The 19,305-nt window shown below is 44.3% G+C and overlaps 2 protein-coding genes and 1 long non-coding RNA gene across 3 annotated transcripts in view; 1 reads left to right on the top strand and 2 right to left on the bottom strand.

Moving 5' to 3' along the window:
- The window catches only part of LOC309536630 (protein argonaute-1), a 48,639-nt gene extending 38,543 nt beyond the window's left edge, over window positions 1-10,096 (bottom strand). Inside the window, exon 1 of the mRNA XM_082230768.1 lies at window positions 9,929-10,096. Coding sequence (XP_082086894.1) covers window positions 9,929-9,953 — 25 coding nt within the window. The 5' untranslated portion in view covers window positions 9,954-10,096. The remainder of the gene's footprint in view (window positions 1-9,928) is intronic.
- A 541-nt stretch (window positions 10,097-10,637) lies between these two features.
- LOC309536638 lies at window positions 10,638-16,737 on the top strand. The gene is made up of 2 exons (XR_014221684.1): window positions 10,638-10,798; window positions 11,990-16,737. It is a non-coding gene; the product is annotated as an uncharacterized lncRNA (long non-coding RNA).
- Window positions 14,046-19,305, bottom strand: part of AGO4 (argonaute RISC component 4) — a 27,402-nt gene continuing 22,142 nt past the window's right edge. Inside the window, exon 18 of the mRNA XM_082230764.1 lies at window positions 14,046-18,649. Within this exon, the coding sequence (XP_082086890.1) occupies window positions 18,541-18,649 (109 nt within the window). The 3' untranslated portion in view covers window positions 14,046-18,540. The remainder of the gene's footprint in view (window positions 18,650-19,305) is intronic.

Below are 19,305 nucleotides of genomic sequence, written 5' to 3'. Positions count from 1 at the left end.
GCAGCATGCATGGTGGTGGGGGCAGGGAAGTGGGTGAGCAGGTCTTCAAGCCCAAGATCCGCTCCTAAACTCAGCATGATCACAGGTTCTGGGAAAGTAGCATTTGAACATGACTTTTATGTCTTTTCAAGTTCCTAAGAAACCAAGCTTCCCGAGTTCAGAGCTATGATGGCAAAAATACTCAAGGTCCCTGAAATGAGGCAGCCAAGATACACTGGTTTTCCTAATTTTCAAAAGCTCAAGATTGTTCAGTACCTAACTGCACAGTTTCCAGTCACATCCAGGGGCAATAGCTTCTGAATAGATACTGCAGAATAAGAAGTTCAAAGCGGCCACCTGTTCAGTATCTCCAATATGCAGAAATGTGGTATGCAAATTGTGCTCATTGCAAAGCAATTTAAATGAGTTAGAAGTTTCATTTTAACACTACCTTGCAGGAATGCCATAACTGTTGCTTGTTTGTGTGTTTGAGCTTTTGTAATTTCATGGCAGAGAATATTTTTTTTAAACACCATCATGTTTAGAGGTAGAACCCATGCTTTAAAAGACTGTTTAAGACTTTGTTGGGTTTTTAGTTTTACTAGAGGAAGGATCTTAACCTAGACGATGGTCACTGATGATGGAATTTGTAGTCCCAACAACATCTGGAGGGTCACCAGCTTTGTACCACTGCTTTAGGTGAAACTCAAGGAGACTAGCTGAGGCCAACTGAGTTCTGCTCGGAGAAGAACCATTGACATTAATGGACCAAAGTAACTCTTGTTATTTCATTTCAATGCATCTATTCTGAGTGTGACTAATGTTTGATATAACTGTCTAGAAATAAAAAGATGACAAGCAATTCCAGGGACCCCGCTGTGCTCCTTGAAGGAAGAGAAGGAAATTAAGAGACAACAAGGACTTCCATACTCCACTTTGGCTTTTACCTATAAAAGGTGAGCCAATCATCCACGGAACAGAAGGGTGGCAAGGGGGAAATCAGCAACCACAATGAACTTAACTTTACCAGATGCAAACACAACTTCCTTTTGCACCAATTAAAAACAAAGATAGGATTTTGGAACACTTGCTCCACAAAGCTGTTCACAACAGAACCAAATATACAAAGGTAACAATTCAATATATCCACTTTATTACAACACTAGCCCTAAAACACAGTACAAAATAGACTGAAATACACCAGCAGCAAAAAGAAATGTCAGCAGACCCCCAGCATAGAAACCCCCATTTATATTACACGAAGGCCTTCATGAAAAAGTAGGTCTTCAAGGCCCATGTAAAGACCACATGGATAGGTCCTGCCCAACTTAGAGCAAGACCTAATTCCACTTAACTGCGGGGCCACCACCACGGCGGCCCTATTACGAATACCATTCAAACAAATTGTCTTTGCAGATGCAGACGAGACATTTGGGCAACCCAGTCCTAAAGAGCTTGAGGTCATCGCCATGGCACAGTTGAAGAAACCACATCTATGAAACACAAGTACCAAAGCCAGCACAGGGGAACCCACAGAGACAGTCACCCCTTTATCAAGACCTGCCCCATTCTCCCTCGAAACAAGGGGGTGCCTCTCTGCATACCTCCACTCACCATGGCAAAGTTGCATTAAGCCTCCACTTTGTCATGCAAATGAACGAGCCTAGGCAGAGGGGCACAAGGAGGGGGAGAAGCCTATTTTCAGTTGCAGCATAACACATCCAGCAGTATGAAGCCAGACTTTGCTACTGAAAGATCCGGCAGCAAACTTCTTTTTTCCCCTGCTCACCAGAGGCGGCATATTCCAAAGAGAACGTCCACGTCTGGTTTCCCCCTGAAACCCATCCTTCCCCCCAAGCATCTTTATTTGGGTGTGCAGACAGAATTCAAGGCCTCCGAACCTCTGTTTTGAGATAATCCCCATCCTAAACAAAGGATTTGTCTTAACAGCTGTCAGCCAGCTCTAGATCAACAGCTGCTTGATGGGGGCTGCCCTGTTAGGAGGGCATGAAATTAACATGTCTATTTAGATCCTTGCACCCCCAACACAAGGGGGGGAGGGGATGCACCAATGATCCTAGACAACACAGGACACATGGAGTAGTTTTGTTTTCACGGAGGCTTTTGGGAGGATAAACTGCCACCTCCACCCAACCCTTTCTCTCCCACATACTCTCCTGCTGTTTCAATAAATTAACTGGGGGCAGGGAGAGAAGTGAGATCCCAAAGGGGAAAGAGGGGGAGGGGGAACCACACACACAGACCCATCGCTTTCCAAACAGCAGCAAAGTTGTGACTGCGGGCAACACATGTCATTAATCACTCCTCTAGGAACCAGCTCTCAATCTGCTGAACCAAACACACACAAAAGGATAGACAGCAAAGTTTCCCATTCACAGGGGGGTCCCCAGCACCAGGGGTAGGGGATGCCCACTCCCAGCCACTGCCAAGGGGGCTGGGGAAAGGTATTCTCAAGTCTTAATACGTTCCAGCATCTGATTTTTAGAACATGGAATCTAATTTCTAAAGAAAAGTCTGAGCAGCCTAGACAGGCTGGGTCTAGACACATCAAAGCAGCGTTAAAAACACGTTGTAAATTTAAACAGAGAAATCTGGTAGGGAAAAACTGGGACTCCACAGCGCCATCTGGTGGCCCAGTGTTATAGCACATATACAATGCATATACAGTGGTACCTCGGGTTACATACGCTTGAGGTTACAGACTCCATTAACCCAGAAATAGTACCTCAGGTTAAGAACTTTGCTTCAGGATGAGAACAGAAATCGTGCTCCAGCTACGTGGCAGCAGCGGGAGGCCCCATTAGCTAAAGTGGTGCTTCAGGTTAAGAACAGTTTCAGGTTAAGAACGGATCTCCGGAACGAATTAAGTACTTAACCCAAGGTACCACTGTAAATCACTATTTTTTTATCAGTCTAGCTGAGTCCACAGTCTTCAAAAAGGAGCAGAAATCAGCAATAAATGCACTGATCAACAAGCAAGTATCATCGGGTGTTTGTTTATGTTCCATTTGGACCCATTCGTCACTCACTGAGGGGTAGTGAGACTCGCCTTTCTCCAGAACCAGTAGTGTTAGCTTTTGTGGCTGCTCAGACTTTTCTTTAGAACATAAACTCAAAGTAGTTTGCAAATAAATAAAAAAATAAATAAACACACATATAATAACAGTCCAAATTACTAAACACCCAGAATATGCCACTCCAGTGGTAAAAGATGGCAGTCAACACTGGGGCCGCCATTTTTTGTGGCAGCTGCTATTTTTCTCCATGAAATGCCTCCACATGACCAATGATCAGAGCTAACAGGAGTTGGGAGTCAAACAGCAAATGGAGAACCAAAAGTTCCCCACCTTTAAATTACACATTCCTTGAAGCTGTAACAGGCTTTTTGTAAACCTGGGGAAATCAATACTATGTGACCACCATTTTTCTTTCTTCCTCATCTGTGGGCTTTTATTTTTAAGAAGAATTAACACCTCGATTTAATCTGTATTAAATTACAGTAATCTGCATTAAAAGCAAATTTCATTTGTTTAGACAGGCGCAAGATGAAGCTATTCCATATAACTGAGGATATTTTTAAGTAGGAAACAACACCGTTAGGCATGCAACAAATTCAAAACTCAACAGGTTATTTGCTGTAATTGAATATGTGCCCCAAGCAAAATTCCTAGAAGACAACTCAAGCTATCAGAGCCAGCATGAAGATGGCATTTAAACAAAGAACTTAGAAATCTATGCAGATGAATAAAAGGCAAAATCTTTTCTCACCTAAGTTCTGCAAAGCCACAAGTTTGCACTCACTGCCTGCTATTCTATGATGAAGTTAATGTAAGCTTGTTATGGATTTGATGCCAAAAATCACACAAATCACAGAGATTTTGCATCACGAAGAGGCCACAGGGCCATACTAAACAAAACAAAGTGTACATTGCTCAGAGTTGGAGCAAGAAGAGACCTCAACATTACATTCTAGTCTACAGTGAAGGAACACATAAAACAAAGCAACCAAAACCTCATTTTGGACCTAGGAAAACCACCATCTCCTTCAAATAAACTATATGGCATGGACGGAGGGTCTAAAATCAGCAAAGCAAGAAACAGTAACCAAAGGATGCAACACTTTTCAAACCACACCTGTAAAGGGGGGAAAATAGGAGCTTGATCCAAGGGCATTCCCAATTCTTTGGTCACATCCAGGTCATATATTTAAACCATATGGTCCCCCCCCCCGGCAAAGAATCCTGGGAACTGTAGTTCACAGAGCTACAATTCTCAGCATGCTTAACAGGATTTTATTTCAGGGGCAGATTGCTATCCAGAAATAATTCTGTGCTTTTTGTGTTTGGTGCCTTTTCTGTCACTGCAGGGCAGCAACAACAAAAAAGCTGCCAAATTCAAAAAGCAAGAAATTTTACCTGCGCACAGAACAGAAGAATTGGGAGAACATCTCCTGTTCAGTTTGGATCAGCTGAGCTTACCTGACCCACACCTGATATCATATGACACCAGGTGATGGGCAGAGAGGCAGGCATGGCTTAGGGAAAACAATGCTGCAGGCAAAATAAGAAGTTCTCATAGCTCAAGGTTTCCCAGCACTGCCCTAGAGAGTGATCTAATCTAGCATGTTTATTTTACTGGCATTTAGTAAACAAAGCTAAAAACTCGTAAGTTGCCAAGCTCTGTCTACAACCCGACTTGCAATAGGCATCCATTCATTCTTTTTAATGAATTTGTGAAACTAAACATTTCCCACCCCTACAAATATCACACAGCAGCCAATGGTGTGGCTGTGAACCCCAGCTGTTTCGTAAGTCGCAATTCTGTAGGAACTCAGCAAAAGCGGCAGAATTTAACTCTTAAGAATTTTACACTTTCGTTGCTGGACTGAGCCAGATTGGTTATTCTGAAGTGGTAAAAATGATGCAAAATGCTTGACAAATGATTTGCACTTGAAACTTTTGAGTCAAACATCCCCGATCCTAGAAGACCTACTGAAAGGAAGGACATGACTAACTTAGTTGGATGCAATCCTATTTATTTTATCTATCAAATTAAAATCCGCCTTGTGGAGTTATCAACACATCCTCCATTCACATCTGTAATCAATTCATCAAGAGGAGCCATTAGGGTTCACAGCCATCAAACTCTGCCATGAGGCGCCACAAGGAAGCAGCCTGCCATACCTCTGCATGCAAACAGGAGCATTCAAGCCACTCTGGACACAGAGACAAATGCAGAAATGTCTGCTGTTGCATCCCTTAATGAGTGTCTGTTCTCACTTGGCTTCTTCTAAACACAACAACTCACACAAGACAGGCTCCGTAGACGCTTATTTCTTGATAAGCTATACTTACATTGAAACAGATTGATCAAGCCAATACAAGTTGTATGGCTAATTGGGTAACACTCTAAATTGCTATGTTTATCGTGGAATTGTAGAGTTGGAAGGGACCCCAAGGGTTATCCAGTCCAACCCCTGCAATATAGAGATCTTTTGCCCAATGTGGTGCTCAAACCCACAACTCTGATATTAAGAGTCTCACACTGTACCAACAGAGATATTCCACTGAATACAGCTGAGTACAGCTTAATGCCAAAACTGGCTTTTGGAAAAGTCCAGCTTGTAGTTAGCCACTTGGCTTCTGGTAGCAAGTAAGAATTGTAACTGAGGCAACTTAGAGAAATTGTCTTTGCTTTTCAAGCTGGAAAAGGGCCATCTTAAGCACGTATGGGGAGTGTTAGAAATTCAGGTATATAAGCTGTAGTCTGACTGTGCAGATAAAATATCACAGATAGAATTCTACAGGACGTAATGTTAGTGTGTGAAAACAGGCAAGATTCAATGGTCCCACAGGCATGGCAAAGACTTCAGGCACCATCCAGGTGCCCAAACATATTCACTTGGTCGCACGTGGCCAATAGCAAGGTGCAAAATTTGCCTAGCACCTGGCAAATTTTGAATACTGGTGCCAGGAACAAATTTTCTTTAAGAATGGACCCTTCCACTTGGTCCAACGCACCATCTTCATTAATTTCCTTTCTCCAGGTTCAAGCCCAGCCTCCAAAGAGATGAATGGACTAGTTTCTGAAACAAAAATGGTGTAAGTCCTTCTAATGAATCAGCTGCCCTGTGCAAGCCTAACCATACCCACCCAGAACTCAGTGGGTCTTCCTCCCAGGTAAAGTGGGGTTAGGATCACAACCTTCATCACACAAAAACTTTATGGGTGCATTTCCACAAGTTAAAACCAAAACTGGAAGCAAGCCAGCCTTCACTCTTGGGCTCTGCCTTTATTTTAAAGAACACCAGGAACACAGGAAGCTGCCTTCTACAGAGTCAGACCCCTCCAGGATGTTAGGCAGGAGGGGTCTCTCCAAGCCCTACCTGGAGAGGGTGAGGATTGAACCTGCGACCTTTTGCATGCAAAGCAGATGTTCTGCCACTGAGCTACAGCCCTTCCTGGGACATGAGTACACACCTGCAGCCTGACAAGCTGACAACCAACTTGATATGCCAGCAAACCCCACTCCTCTCTCACCAACCTAACTGGGAAACAGTTGGAGGGCTTAAGACCTGGGAAAGCCATATGAAGTCTCATTCCTTTTAAATAGTGGTCATATTCACATGTCATAAGCCAGACCTTCTGGTTTACTGAGCCTGGCCAGGGTGCTGATACATTGCTGCCCAGCTGTCCCTACTTCAGCCCTGCCCTAGAACAAGGAGAATAAATGAAACAGAAACTTAAGACTTTGTGTTATGGCTAAACAAGGGGTTGTGATCTATTGCTCCCTAACAAGCCACAATTGCTGGCCAGTCCAAACCCATGATTTGCTGTTGGGTTGCTGTGGCTTGTTAGGGAAAACCAAAACCACAAACCCTGGGCTTGGTCAGTCTGCAAAGCCAAGGCTGGCTGATTTGTTTCTCCTGCTCCTGCTAGGGGGAAGAGCAAGCAGAAGCAATCAGGCCATGTGCATGGGCACACAGCTCATGCCCTGTAAACCACAACAAGCTAGATAACTCGGTGGCAGAGAACCTGCATTGCACAAAGGAAGGGCCAAGGTTAATCCCCGCATCTCCAGGTAGCACTGGGAATGCCTCCTCTCAGGGACCTTGGAGAGCTGCTGCCAGACAGTGTAAACTGTAGACAACGCTGAGCCAGTAAGACCAGGTTGTTATGTTTCTAAAACCTGGCTCAGAGTCACATGGAACCAGCCACCATGTAGCCATGGGCACACCAGTCTCATCAGCCTGACAGATCACCACCCACAACACTTTTTTAATAGCAGTGACCCAGCCTAACTGGGCTATCAAGGAGACAATGAAGCAAGAGATCACAAAGCACTTTGCAAGTGTAGTAAACAATCACCCACCTCCCTGGAACTTAGGTTTTGCCTCTACAAGGCACTATAGGGAAGCTTTTTTAAAAAAAAACAACAACAACCATATCCAAAAAGATGTCAGGAAACTCAAGCATCAATTCTCTTTCCCATCAACCTAGAAGGGCTTTGTGTGTCAATTTAAAGTAGGTCTGAAAGGAAGATGTTCTACTTTTGTAAAAGCCAACAAAAGAAAAAGCACACACACACTAAAATACTGATGGGTTTCAATAGCCTTCTAATCACGCCTTCCGGTACACAAAAACAGGACAACAGCCTCTCCGCCAGGCATGAGTTGCCCTCCAGTTGCTCTGGACTATTACTTGTGCTGAAGGGATTTGCTGTCCAAAACACCTGGAGGGCACCCACTTGACAAAGGCTGCAAGAGAGTCTTTCCTCCTCCAGCTACTCAAAGGCAGTGGGTATATATCTTCCCCTCAAACCTCTTAGCTATGCCTGGAGGGAAAGCCGGGGGGGGGGGGCACCAAGGACCCAGCTGCTGCCAGCTTCCCTTGTCCTAACAAGGGATCCTTATCTTTCTGCTTCTGTCCCCTCACCATCCAGCTTTCAGACATGCTCAGCCACGCAAATCTCAACCCCCAGCTTCCCTGATACAGTGAAGGGGGCAGCAGGAATGCCTCTGTGTCCCCTCCACTACTCAGCTCCAAAATCATTTCCCAAATCTCAATTAAGCAGCGAGTATTCTTACAAAAATGTTTGTGCAAAGATTCAGCATTTTATCTCCTCTTCCTGGACAGGGCATTTGTTTCTCTCTAACACACACACACACCTTCACACCCCTGTCTAGGTAACAAGCAAGGCTTTGCTCGCACACCTAAAGTCAGTTTTGCTCCTGAATCAGCCAGACTCCTTTAAACCCAGGAGACCTAGAGCAGAGAAAGCCCCTCTTAGTGCTCTCCTATTCAGGGTGATTTGTGCTGAAGTGAGCTTCCCTCTCTGAGGATATGCAGCACAATATTCTGCCCTCTTTCAAAAGCTATTGGACCTCTCAGTGCCCAGCAAACGCTTACTCTCCATACCTTCTCTCCTTCGCAACATTCTCCTTTCAAGAGCCATAAGGCATTTCAGACCTGCTAGGCCAACGGTCTACCGCCACTCAACTCAGGCGTGGATGTGCTAATGCTGCAGATTTCTCCTCTGCCTCCACTTAAGTACTCAACAGGCCTCTCTCACCTTGTTGCACATAATAATACTATTATTAGTAGTAGTAGTGCTTGTCACGAGTTACCTCAAAGTGGTTTACATTTTTTTTAAATCAATTTGATACAGCAGGTCACATCCACATCATACAATTAAAGCACACATACGCAAACAGTCCTGGAAACTGTAGTTTACCACTCGCAGAGCTACAATTCCCAGCACCTGTAACAAAATATATCTAATGGGACACTTTTTTTTGGGTGGCAGGAGCCATGAACTTTAAGTATATTATGTGGATGTAACCATGCACAAAGTTAATCCCTGCACATCAATTTGTTGGAGAGGGGGATGGGCAGTTTTAAAGTCATCCTTGCCTGTTCCTATCCAACACACTTAGGATACTGGGAGACCGCCTTTCGTCTCAGTGATGGTGTGTGTGTGTGTATTTCTTCTCAATCCTCTCCTTACTGCATTACTGTATTTTGTCCCTCTCAATTTGCTGCTGCTCCCCCTTTCCCTAGGCAAGAACACCTCCAACGCAAGTGCTCCTTTAGCCCCCAACCCCTCCAACTTGCCTGGGAATGCCCACTTCCTCCCATCCACCCCACAGCATCCCCTTCTCTTTGCCAACTACTCTTGCAGCCCCAACTGGAACCCATCAGACAACTCCCTCTCCACATGTGGCTCCAGGTGCCCTGGACGCCACGCCGGGACTCCTTTCTCAAACTCCCAAGGCTTCTCATTCTCTCCCCTCCCCCACCGATCCATGTCTCCTCCCGCCCCTCATCCGCACAGCCCCCTCCGTGTCCTCATCCTTCCTGCATCCCCCACGTACGCGCACTGCAAGCACACACACACACACGATTTGCCACTCCGCTCCTCGGCAGACCTCTTTGATCTCACACTTGCACCCGTATGGGCCACCCCCCCCCCACGGCACACACACAGCAGCTGCAGACCCTCCTTTTGTAATCCCCCCACTGACCACTCCTCTGCCTCGGCAGGCCTCTTGCTCCTCAGCTCCCCTTCCCTCAACAGCTCCCCTAAACCCCTCAAGCCCCCTGCAGTCCCCAACACAGCCCGCCCTTCCAAAAAACCCCCCTCCCCGCTGTTCCTCAGCAGGCCTCCCACCGTTCTCAGCCCCCTCCCCTCAATTGCACTTCTCCCCATAAGCCCCCAAACATACTGAGGCCCACCAAAAAGCTGAACCCAAACATGCAGCAGACTCGCGCTGCCCCCATGTCCCTTTGCACACCACCCTTGGCCCCCAGCCCCCCTCCTCTCAATTGCACTGGCTCCCCTAAGCCCCTGGACCTATTGCATCTTCCTCCTTCCAAGATTCCCTCTTGCATTCCTTCTAAGCCGTCCCCCCCCCCAGCGTCCTCCATACCTGCTCCCGAGGGTCCTGCTTCCATCCCATCCACGCGGGCGTCGCCCCGAGCCTAGCGGGGGGAAGAGAGAAAGTCGAGGCGGCGGACGCGGTGCGGGGGGGGGGGGTTGCTGAGTGATGCCCGCGAGCGCGCGCCGGGACCAGGGCGCCGCTCGCGCTGCTGCAGCCGCAGCCTCTGCTCTGTACGAGGCAGGCGCCTGGGATTCGCAGACCGCGCATGCGCAACCGCCCGGCCAACCAGCAGCGCCGGCGACGCGTCACAGGAGGTCTTCAGCTCTTCCCCCCCACTCCCCGCTCTTCGCCCGAGATAACTGTCCCTAGGCAGTCCTCACTTCAGGCTCTTTTGAGGAATCGTCCATGTGCGGGGCTATGAGTGGTGATTGCATTGGGGACTCATGGGAAACAGGTAAACGGAGGCGACAAAAGGGAGCCTACTGAGTTGCACTCCCGTGCAATCTTTCCGTCTCCTCCCCCCCCCCAAGGCTAAAAATTCAATAGGAAAGCTATTTGTCCTGCTTATCACTGCATCTCTCCTTGTTCAATTCCATGAATGCTATTGTGGGATCTGACAGCGCAGGAGAGGAAAAGGAATTTCATCCGTGTCGAGCTGTTTTTGCCCGCTTAGTGTGGAGGTGATTGATTAAAAAAAACATTTCTGAAAAGCCTAAGAAGAAGCGCTAACCCTGTGTTCCCCCCCCCCACTAGCTGCAATTGGAAACCGGAAATCTCTGTGCTGAGCCGTTAAGAGTGTAACAGTGCAGCCCTTCCCTCTTCCCCTTTGCCTCGACTCCTGTTGCCAACAAAGGAAAAGGGGGGAAGGAATCCTGTGGGTGCCCCCTGGCGGCGACCTAAGGGAGCCGCAGGAACAGAGTAAGGCTCGGGGCCGTATAGGGCATATGCAGCATGGGGGCCATTTTGAAACCAGAACGAGTCTGGGGGAATAACCATCCGAGGCCCAAGATGGAGGATAGTATTTTTTAATGCTTCCCATACATTTTTTTTAAAAAAAATGCACAGCAAGTAGAAAACTAGCCTAGCAGGGAGAGGGGTAGGCCAATACCCCTGTGCTGTGCTAATCTTCTACTTGCAGGGAGTTGTTGCTGGTTCATCTTTTGTTGTTTGCCTGCTTCTCAGACATGGGAGAGTATTCATCAATGGTACTCCTCACTTTCAGGCTCATCATAAAAAAAGCCTTGTAACAAAGTTAATATGGCATAAGGCATGGATGGGGAACATGTGACCCTTCAGTTGGACTACAACTCCTATCAGCCCCAGCCAGCATGGTAGTGGTTATGGCATTGTAGTCCAACAAGACATATGAAAGTGGTATATTTTCTCATCCTTAATGCAGAATATCGGATTAGGCCTGGAGAGACTCAGGTTTAAGTTCCCAGCTGGCAATGAAGCTCACTGAATGGCATACTCTCCAACATTTCTCTGATGATTATAGGGACATCCTACTCCAGAATAATAAGGATTTTATCATTTATACCCTGCCCATCTATGCGTTGCCACTTTTGCATTTTGTCTGAAAGTGCACCGAGATCACATTGACATAGAGCTGAATAATGCTCTGCGCTGCAAAAAAAGGGCAGAATCTTGAAGATGTGCCTGCTCAAACAAGATTTAAACGTAAGTCTAGCAACCCGGAGTCATACAGAATAATGGGGGGGGGGCACTTAGTAAAATGAGATGGGAAAGTCATTGGTGCACTGCAAAGCTTGCACGAATGGTGGGAGGTGGGGAGAAATAATCCCAACTGCTACAAAACAGAATGATGCACAAGGACAATATTTTAAATGGGAAATAAAATTTTATTACATAGAAGATAAAATATTTAATGTCCATTTATCACTGTAAAAAAACAAAAGACCCATTATGCCACTACTTCAAGTCTTTCTCAAAACTCACATTCTCTGCTGTGTCTTTGGCAAACACCACTTCTCCTACCTCCACAACCAAACAAGCCTTCTGTGTAACTGCAATAATTGCAGTGTTTTTCTCCATTTATCCCCGTCTTCATTTCCTTTCTTTAATTTTGCAGTTTCAGTTACATTCCAGATTGTAGTCGTCTTGGATTATGGAATTGTCATCCCATGTTTAGTAAACCATGGGGAAAGCATGTCATAAGTATATTTGTGCTGCTTCCCTCATTGACATTTTCTTGCAAGTATTCAGCAGCCTCGCTCCCCAACTATTAAAAAGATAAAATGAAGTCTACAGCACTGAGAAAACAACAAGCAAAGCAAGTGTGCAGATTAAGTATATTCTCAACTGTTCTGTTGAGAACAGTGGTTACCTGAATGGAGGATGCAAACCTGAAGACAGATTCAAGCAGATTAAAACTCACCCACCTGCTGGCGCAGGAGTCCTTGCACTAGTGACAGAGAACACTGAATACTGTACAGCCCTTTGTAATACATGTGCATGCCACAATACTCATTCCAGCCCCACTGAACTAACTGGGTATGTCTCTTGTTCCAGGTGGGCCATCCAACACCCCTAGCTGTTTTAACTTGACCTACATCAAAACTAGAGTACACAAGAGACCTAGGACTCAGCTACATTAGTCAAACAACGAATTTTTGAATGCGTTATAAACATTGCTGGACTCAAAGTCCCATGATCCTTGACCATTGGCCATGATAGCTGGGGCAGATGGGGGGGGGCTGGAGTCCAACAAAACCTGTGAGGACACAGGTCCCCTGCCCCTGGTGTAGCTATTCACATAACTTGTGATAAAACCACTAGAGGAAGGGTAGAGAGGAGAAACTTCATCCCTAGGTCCCCAATCAAACACTGCAGCCTGGCAGAGTACCACTTGCAAAGAACGTGGCCCAGCTGTGTCTGCCCACCACCTCCCTTAGCTGTAGAGTGGTGGAGCCTGCAGGTGCCCGAGCCACCGTCTCACTCCCAGGAGATGCGTGGCTTGGGCGCGGTAAGTGCTGCCCCCTGCAGTGTGGTGCCCAGTGCCCCCCCCACTCCCCTAGCTATGCCTCTGAGATCCAGTTACTCTACTGTCCTTGTCCCTTTGTCAAATAGCTATGCGCTAAATGGCTTCTGTTCTTTTCTCACACCTCCTGCAGAATGCATGCCTAATGCTGAATACCCCTACAAATAAAGATTCATCTAGTCTAGCATCCTGTTTGCCACCACAGGGAACAGCCAGATCCTTGTAGGAAACCAAGAGGCAATTTTAGTCACTGGCATCTTGCCTCCGGGTTAGGAGCCACTGAGAGGTCTATCCTTTTCCATGAATTTGCCTCATCCCTTTGACATCTGTTCTAGTGAGCAGGATATCTTGTGGCAGTGAATTCCTTTTTAAGTCAGCTATGGGGTATTGTCAGTTACTTCCTTTTGTCTGTTGTAAAAGCTATAACAAACTTATTCCTCACCAACCTTAAATTCTTGTATTGTGTAGGAGACAACTTCTTCCCACCTCCAATGAGAAACTTATAAATGCTCTTGCTCCTAGTGCACTTTTGTTTTGTTTTTTCTAAACTACGAAAACTCCACATGATCATTTTTGTTGGGAAGCTATGCCAAAGCTTAGCCATTTTGGTTGCTTTTCTGTACCTAGTTCAGCTCTATAGTTTTTGACACAAGTCACCCAAACTGTTACACAGCCATGGTTCAAACTTTCATGGTATGAAAGTTTCCTAATAAACTTGGACATGGAATTTACCTTGCCTGCTGCCATGCAGTTACCATTTTAACTGAGTTAACCACTGCATCTCAAATGATCTATTTCCTGGTTAGTAACTGCCAATTCAGACCTTTTGTGTATATACAATGAGTAGTTTTGGCTACAAAATGAATCACTTTACATTTAACTGAAGCTTATAGCAACTCTTCCAATTACTTATGCCTCTGCTCTTACTTACCATATGGCTCTATGCTTAGATATTACAAATTATGTTATGTTCTCAAATATCTGGTTTACAAATCAAGCATGCCACTGTTTAATATACAATATTTCCTCTGTTATGCAATATACTGTGTTTAAAATTTAGATAACTGAAAGACATTTCTCTTAGGAGCACAACAACTATCCTACAAGCTATTCATGAACATGATCATTATCAATTATTATTATACACCAAGAAAGAAAAGAACATTTGGCACCCAAATGCCTTTATTTATTTTTTTGGACACATGAACACAAAATCCCTGCAGGCTAAAAAAAAAGAGAGAAAAAAATACATTGCAGTTATACACAGCCAGCATATTATCGCAATAGGAAGGCTATTAGCCTACCTTCCCCACCAACAGGGGTTGTGTTTGTTTTTTAAAAAGAAAAAAGTACCTCGTATTGCTATAGACATACATCCAGTCCAATTTTAATAAAATACAATTTAAAACATTACAAGTCTAACAATATAGAAACAAAACAAAAAAAATACATCAGAAGTCAAAAATGAACAAATGCAAACAAGTTTTACATACATGTTTCAGGCTCTAGACAGAAATATCACCAAAATGTGTCAATAGCAAGGTATAAAGAAACTCTTAAGTGATATTCACATATGATCTTTCCTCAAATTGCACAAGGGAAAAAACCTTGCAGTTCAAACAGTATTGATACAATGCCCTCCAAGCTCTACTTTCCTAAAATGAAAGCAGAGCGACTGCCTTGCTATTGAGCAAGAAGGGGGTAAAAAGATCTACAACACATCCACAAGGGTAGTTTTTTGGGAGTGGGGGGTGGGAGGTTGGGGTTGGAGGTTTGCTAACCTGTCAGAATGGCCTTTTCCCCAACAGGTGGATAAAGGCTTTTGATATAAGGTTCATGTGGGGCAGAATGGGGTGAGGGGGCACTTCTAAATCATACTGATACATACTGCATGGAACATCTCTTTTGCATCCCTTGATTATGCCTCTTTGGGTGTCATCTTTAAACAGCCCTCAAGCAAAGAGCAAGCAACCCCAGCCTGCACCTCAAATCCGCTACAGAACAAAAGCTTTTCAGAGCCTCGTTTCGAATTTAAGTGCTTACAACAAGCAGAACAGGATAGGGGGAAAGCAAAAAGAGCATGGTGTTTTGGTTGGCTCTATAAACACCTTTTGCTCCTAAAAAAATTCCCCTTTCTCCCCGCCCCAGTCCAAATTTGCTACATTTGAGAATCTTTCACAACATATAGCTAAACAATAGCCAACAGGCTTTAAACAAAAGGATAAAGCATAAAAAAACCAAACACCATAAGAACCTACAGCTACAGAATGCACGTCTTCCCATTGATTGACACATGCATAACAATTCAGTTCATCCCGTTTTTCAGGGTGGGGGTGAGGTTAGTTCAGATGAGCAGAATCAAGAGATTCTGCCATACAACAGCGTTGCTGCATCTGGATCTTGCAGTCATTAGTTCTGAAGACCTTTTTTGCTGCTGTTGCCACCCGTACAGCCCCTTGGATGAATCCTCAGCTTTTAAGCACTCCCACCCCAAAAGACATCATCACACTCTTCAGCAACAGAGAGTTAACTGAACATTTTTTTGCACAGAAAAAAATTCCAACAGGGGCAAAAATTAAAGGAAAATTCATGAAAAATTCCAAGAAAGTGCAAAAGTTGGCAAAAAAAAGCTCAGACATTTTTGGATGATAATTTTTTGTGACATTAATGCATTAAAAAGAATCCCGCTTATATATATATAATTTTTAAATACAGAAGACTTCAAAAGATAGCTGCGGTCTGTAATACATAAGAAAGATATAATGATTAGAACACGGTTTTGTTTTCCTACGATAGAAGACAAAAAAGATCATTTCACCTAGTCCTGCCTATTTTATGATGAACAAGTGAGTCAGAAAAGCCCTTTCCAGGGCAAGTTCAGATTCCTGCCTATGCAGTTCTGGACAAACTGCAAGTTATGTTAAGCACCCATTTAGTAATAGAAAAGCATGCTTTCAACTGGTCACTTTCTTTCTTTAGCAAATGCAGCCAAAGAAGGGGGGGGTGTCAGAAGGGTGGGATCCAGATTTGCCTTTGGTGACAATGACATGAGGAAGTAGGGAACTTTTGGCCCACAGGCCCAATTATGCTTTCCAAGCTGGTTTGGGCAAACCATGCCTTCCTTTTCCTGACCTGGTGTCATATACAAAATGTACTACTGATTCTTCCTCAACAGCTAGAAATCAGTGCTTATTAAATATGGTGCCTTTTTCTATCTCTCTGCACAGTAACCCCACCACGCCAGTCCTAATCCAGAAGCTCAAACTATTGTTTATAAGGAAGAAGAGTGGCCAACAGGAAATGTGTTGTTTTTTGTTTTTGTTTTGTAAGTATACTTAACATGTTGCTTGACTCCGATGTTCAAGAGAGTCAGACTTACCTGCAGACAGGCAAATTAGAGAATCTCTCTGCTCCACATGCACTAGGTGTGCTTGGCGCTAGGAAAAGCTACCTGCCTGATGATGTTACAATATACGTTTTTCTTCTTGACATACTCTCTCCCTCTATCCGAATTCACGTCCTTACCTAGTGCAAAAAAACCAAAACCATGCTACACACTAACACAGGTGCTTACTCGCTTCAAGGTGCCTTAGTTCTCCATTTGTTGGCCAGCAGGAGTTCGATTCTTGCATTTTCTCCCTGAACAGGTATTTTTAAAAAAGAAAAGAAAAGCAGCAGACCAACTGAAGCAGCACTCTTCCTCCCCACATGTCCTGATATTTATTACACAAGTGAGGTATTCTTAAGGGGAAAAGAAAACAAAAGACTTAAATACGTTTAAATAAATCTAGTATCTAAGCCTGGCCACACCATGTGTCAGAGCAGAGTTTGCTTCGCTCCTGTTTGATTGGGGGGGGGAAAATAAAATTTTATAAGCTAGAACCCACAAGGGGGGGAGAGGGGGAAGGAGAAAGAGAGAGATTTCTAAGAGGAGCTTACAAAAACTGCTTTCAGAAGACTAATGTCAAGTGTATTTTGATACAGCTGACTGACAGTATTTAGAAATGTAAACTTTCCAAGTATCTACAAGCTCTATTTCAAAAGACTGAAGGAAAAATCTAAACCACATAGCATATTGCTGACCTTGAGGTCTGGATCCAAACGTTCACAAGGTCACATGACTCTGCAACACCACCTGCTCACATCAGAGACTAGAGTGCAATTATTGGCAAAATCCCAATCTTTCACAGTGGCATCATCTCAGTTAAAAACTAGGAATTTAAAGCATATTGCGCTAACACTCACAAGCTAGTCTCAAGGCAGCACTACTATGGTCTGCAGATGCCCCACCCCACCCCCGCTTTTTGCATTACACATTTTAGTGGAAGAGAACCAAGCAAATAAAAGTTCTAATTTATAGAAATGGGTCGAGATCAACATTGAAATGTACACTTCACACATGCTAGCGAATGTTGCTGTACATGCGGGCAACCTAAACTCTCAGAGAAACAAAAGTTTTAAAATGCTGGTAAAAGTCTTAGATTGCTACTGTCACACTATACACAACTGTACATATTGGCAAAGCCTTCCCTATATATGGAACACCCACTTTCCAAGCTTATAAAAAGGGGCTAGACAGACCAATGGTGAATATAAAACAGTTAAAAATAATCATTTGTAAAAAGCATGAAGGGAGCCTTTTCTGATCCATTTAAGAACAAATTTCCTCTTCAGCAAAGTCAAGTCAATCTACACAAGAATGTTGGCTGTAACTCATGTAAAGTATTCAGCTAGAAAAGTTACTGCCAGGGTATTAAAAAAAAATTATTGCCAAAGTTAAAACCTTCTATGAAAAAGAGTATTAAAAATGACCTCAATTCATCAAACACAGCAGCATAAAATGGGCACTTTCGTAATGTCTGAAAAATACCTAAAACTAATCTTTTAGAACTTAGTCACATACTTTTTAGAGGGGGAAGCAGTTCAGCATTCTGAACCAGACAGTGGCAGTTGTGTGTAACCATTATGATTTTACTAGACCTGCCAGAGGGCATTGCTATCCGCTTATGTTACACATTCACAGAACAAGAACCACCAAGTTGAATTCGCAGTTATAGTGCAATTGTTCTGCAGCCCGCGACTGCAGAGAGATTTACAAAAAGACTAGTAAAACTTAACAACAAAGCGAAAAAAACAAACAGCAATACCTCAGAAAAGTAATAGTTGTTGAAAGGTGTTTACAGTAAAAGTTCCATTTATAAAGTCTATATGGCCCCACACAGAAGAACAGTGGAATAAGATGTTTTGCCATATCTGCAGACTCACTAAGCAGTATGAAGAAGCCCAGGAGGAATTCAGCTTCTTGATAAGCTTAATGGGGGGACAAGGAGGTAACTTAAAATTGATTAGCAAAATATTTCAATAAAAACCTTTCGTGCCAAGTCCTTTAAAAATTTCTTTTTACGAGGATCAGCCTTTTGCGCTTTGAGGTAAAAATTCAGTCCAATGCAAAGACTGTCTATGAAATTCCTATTTACTGAAAATCACAAAATAAAAATGGCTCAATTGCGCCTGCATCGGATGTTGCTGCGTCAATTCAGTGCAACTGTCCCAAGCTGCTGGTGGTGGACAGCCTGAAATAAAAATGAGCCCTAACCACCAGTGGTTGGTGGCCCGCCCAACTGGGCTACTGCTTCTGCCTCAGACTCTCAGATTCGTATCAGGCAAAATACATTGTGTGCTGGGTGTCATGATGGATCTGCACTGCCTTGGCTAGTGCCTGAGGATCACGGCCGTTGCTCTGTCCTGAAACATGGCTGCCTTCAGCACTGTGGGGGGAGGGAAACAGAAAAGATATTTAGTAAGGCAACACTGTCTCAATTAGTCAACATTTTCTTTATTTTTAAAAAATATATATAAATCACAACATCCTCCAAACTGAAAAGCAGTATACAGGAGGATAAAAGACAAAAAGTGCCAGGAACACCGAAGAACAAACAAACATAAAATACAGTTCAAACTTCACAGTGACAAGTAGAAGACAATAAATGCATGCAAACGGCTGATCTATGAAGGCTCGGAGTACAAGGAAAGGCCACCAAAACCAGAATGCCGTTGGTGCACAATTTGTTGCAAGGAACAGGGTCTCCTACCTAGTAAATGCTGCTGCACTAGAGGCCCTACTCTCAGTGGCTGCAAGATGAATGCAAGAAGAGTCTTGTTGCTGAGATCAGAGACCAAAGGTCCATCTAGTCCAGCAACCTGTTCTCACAGTGGTTAACCAGATCCCCGTGGGAATCCCACAAGAAGGATGAATTTCAGGGGCATCTAGCACGATTAAGAGAGCCTCCTCAGATTACCTGAGCAACTGAGCCGGCTGTAAGGTTGAAGGCAGGTTCTCAAGTAACCCGGTCCCAGGTTGTTCAGGGCTTTATATACCAACAGCAAAACCTTACGGTGGAATTCAACACAGCGCTAAATGGGG

This window comes from Podarcis vaucheri, assembly GCF_965113315.1.
Source record: "Podarcis vaucheri genome assembly, chromosome: 7".
Taxonomy (NCBI): Eukaryota; Metazoa; Chordata; class Lepidosauria; order Squamata; family Lacertidae; genus Podarcis; species Podarcis vaucheri.
The sequence above is the reverse complement of the archived record's forward strand: the minus strand, read 5'-3'. Positions and strand labels throughout refer to the sequence as shown.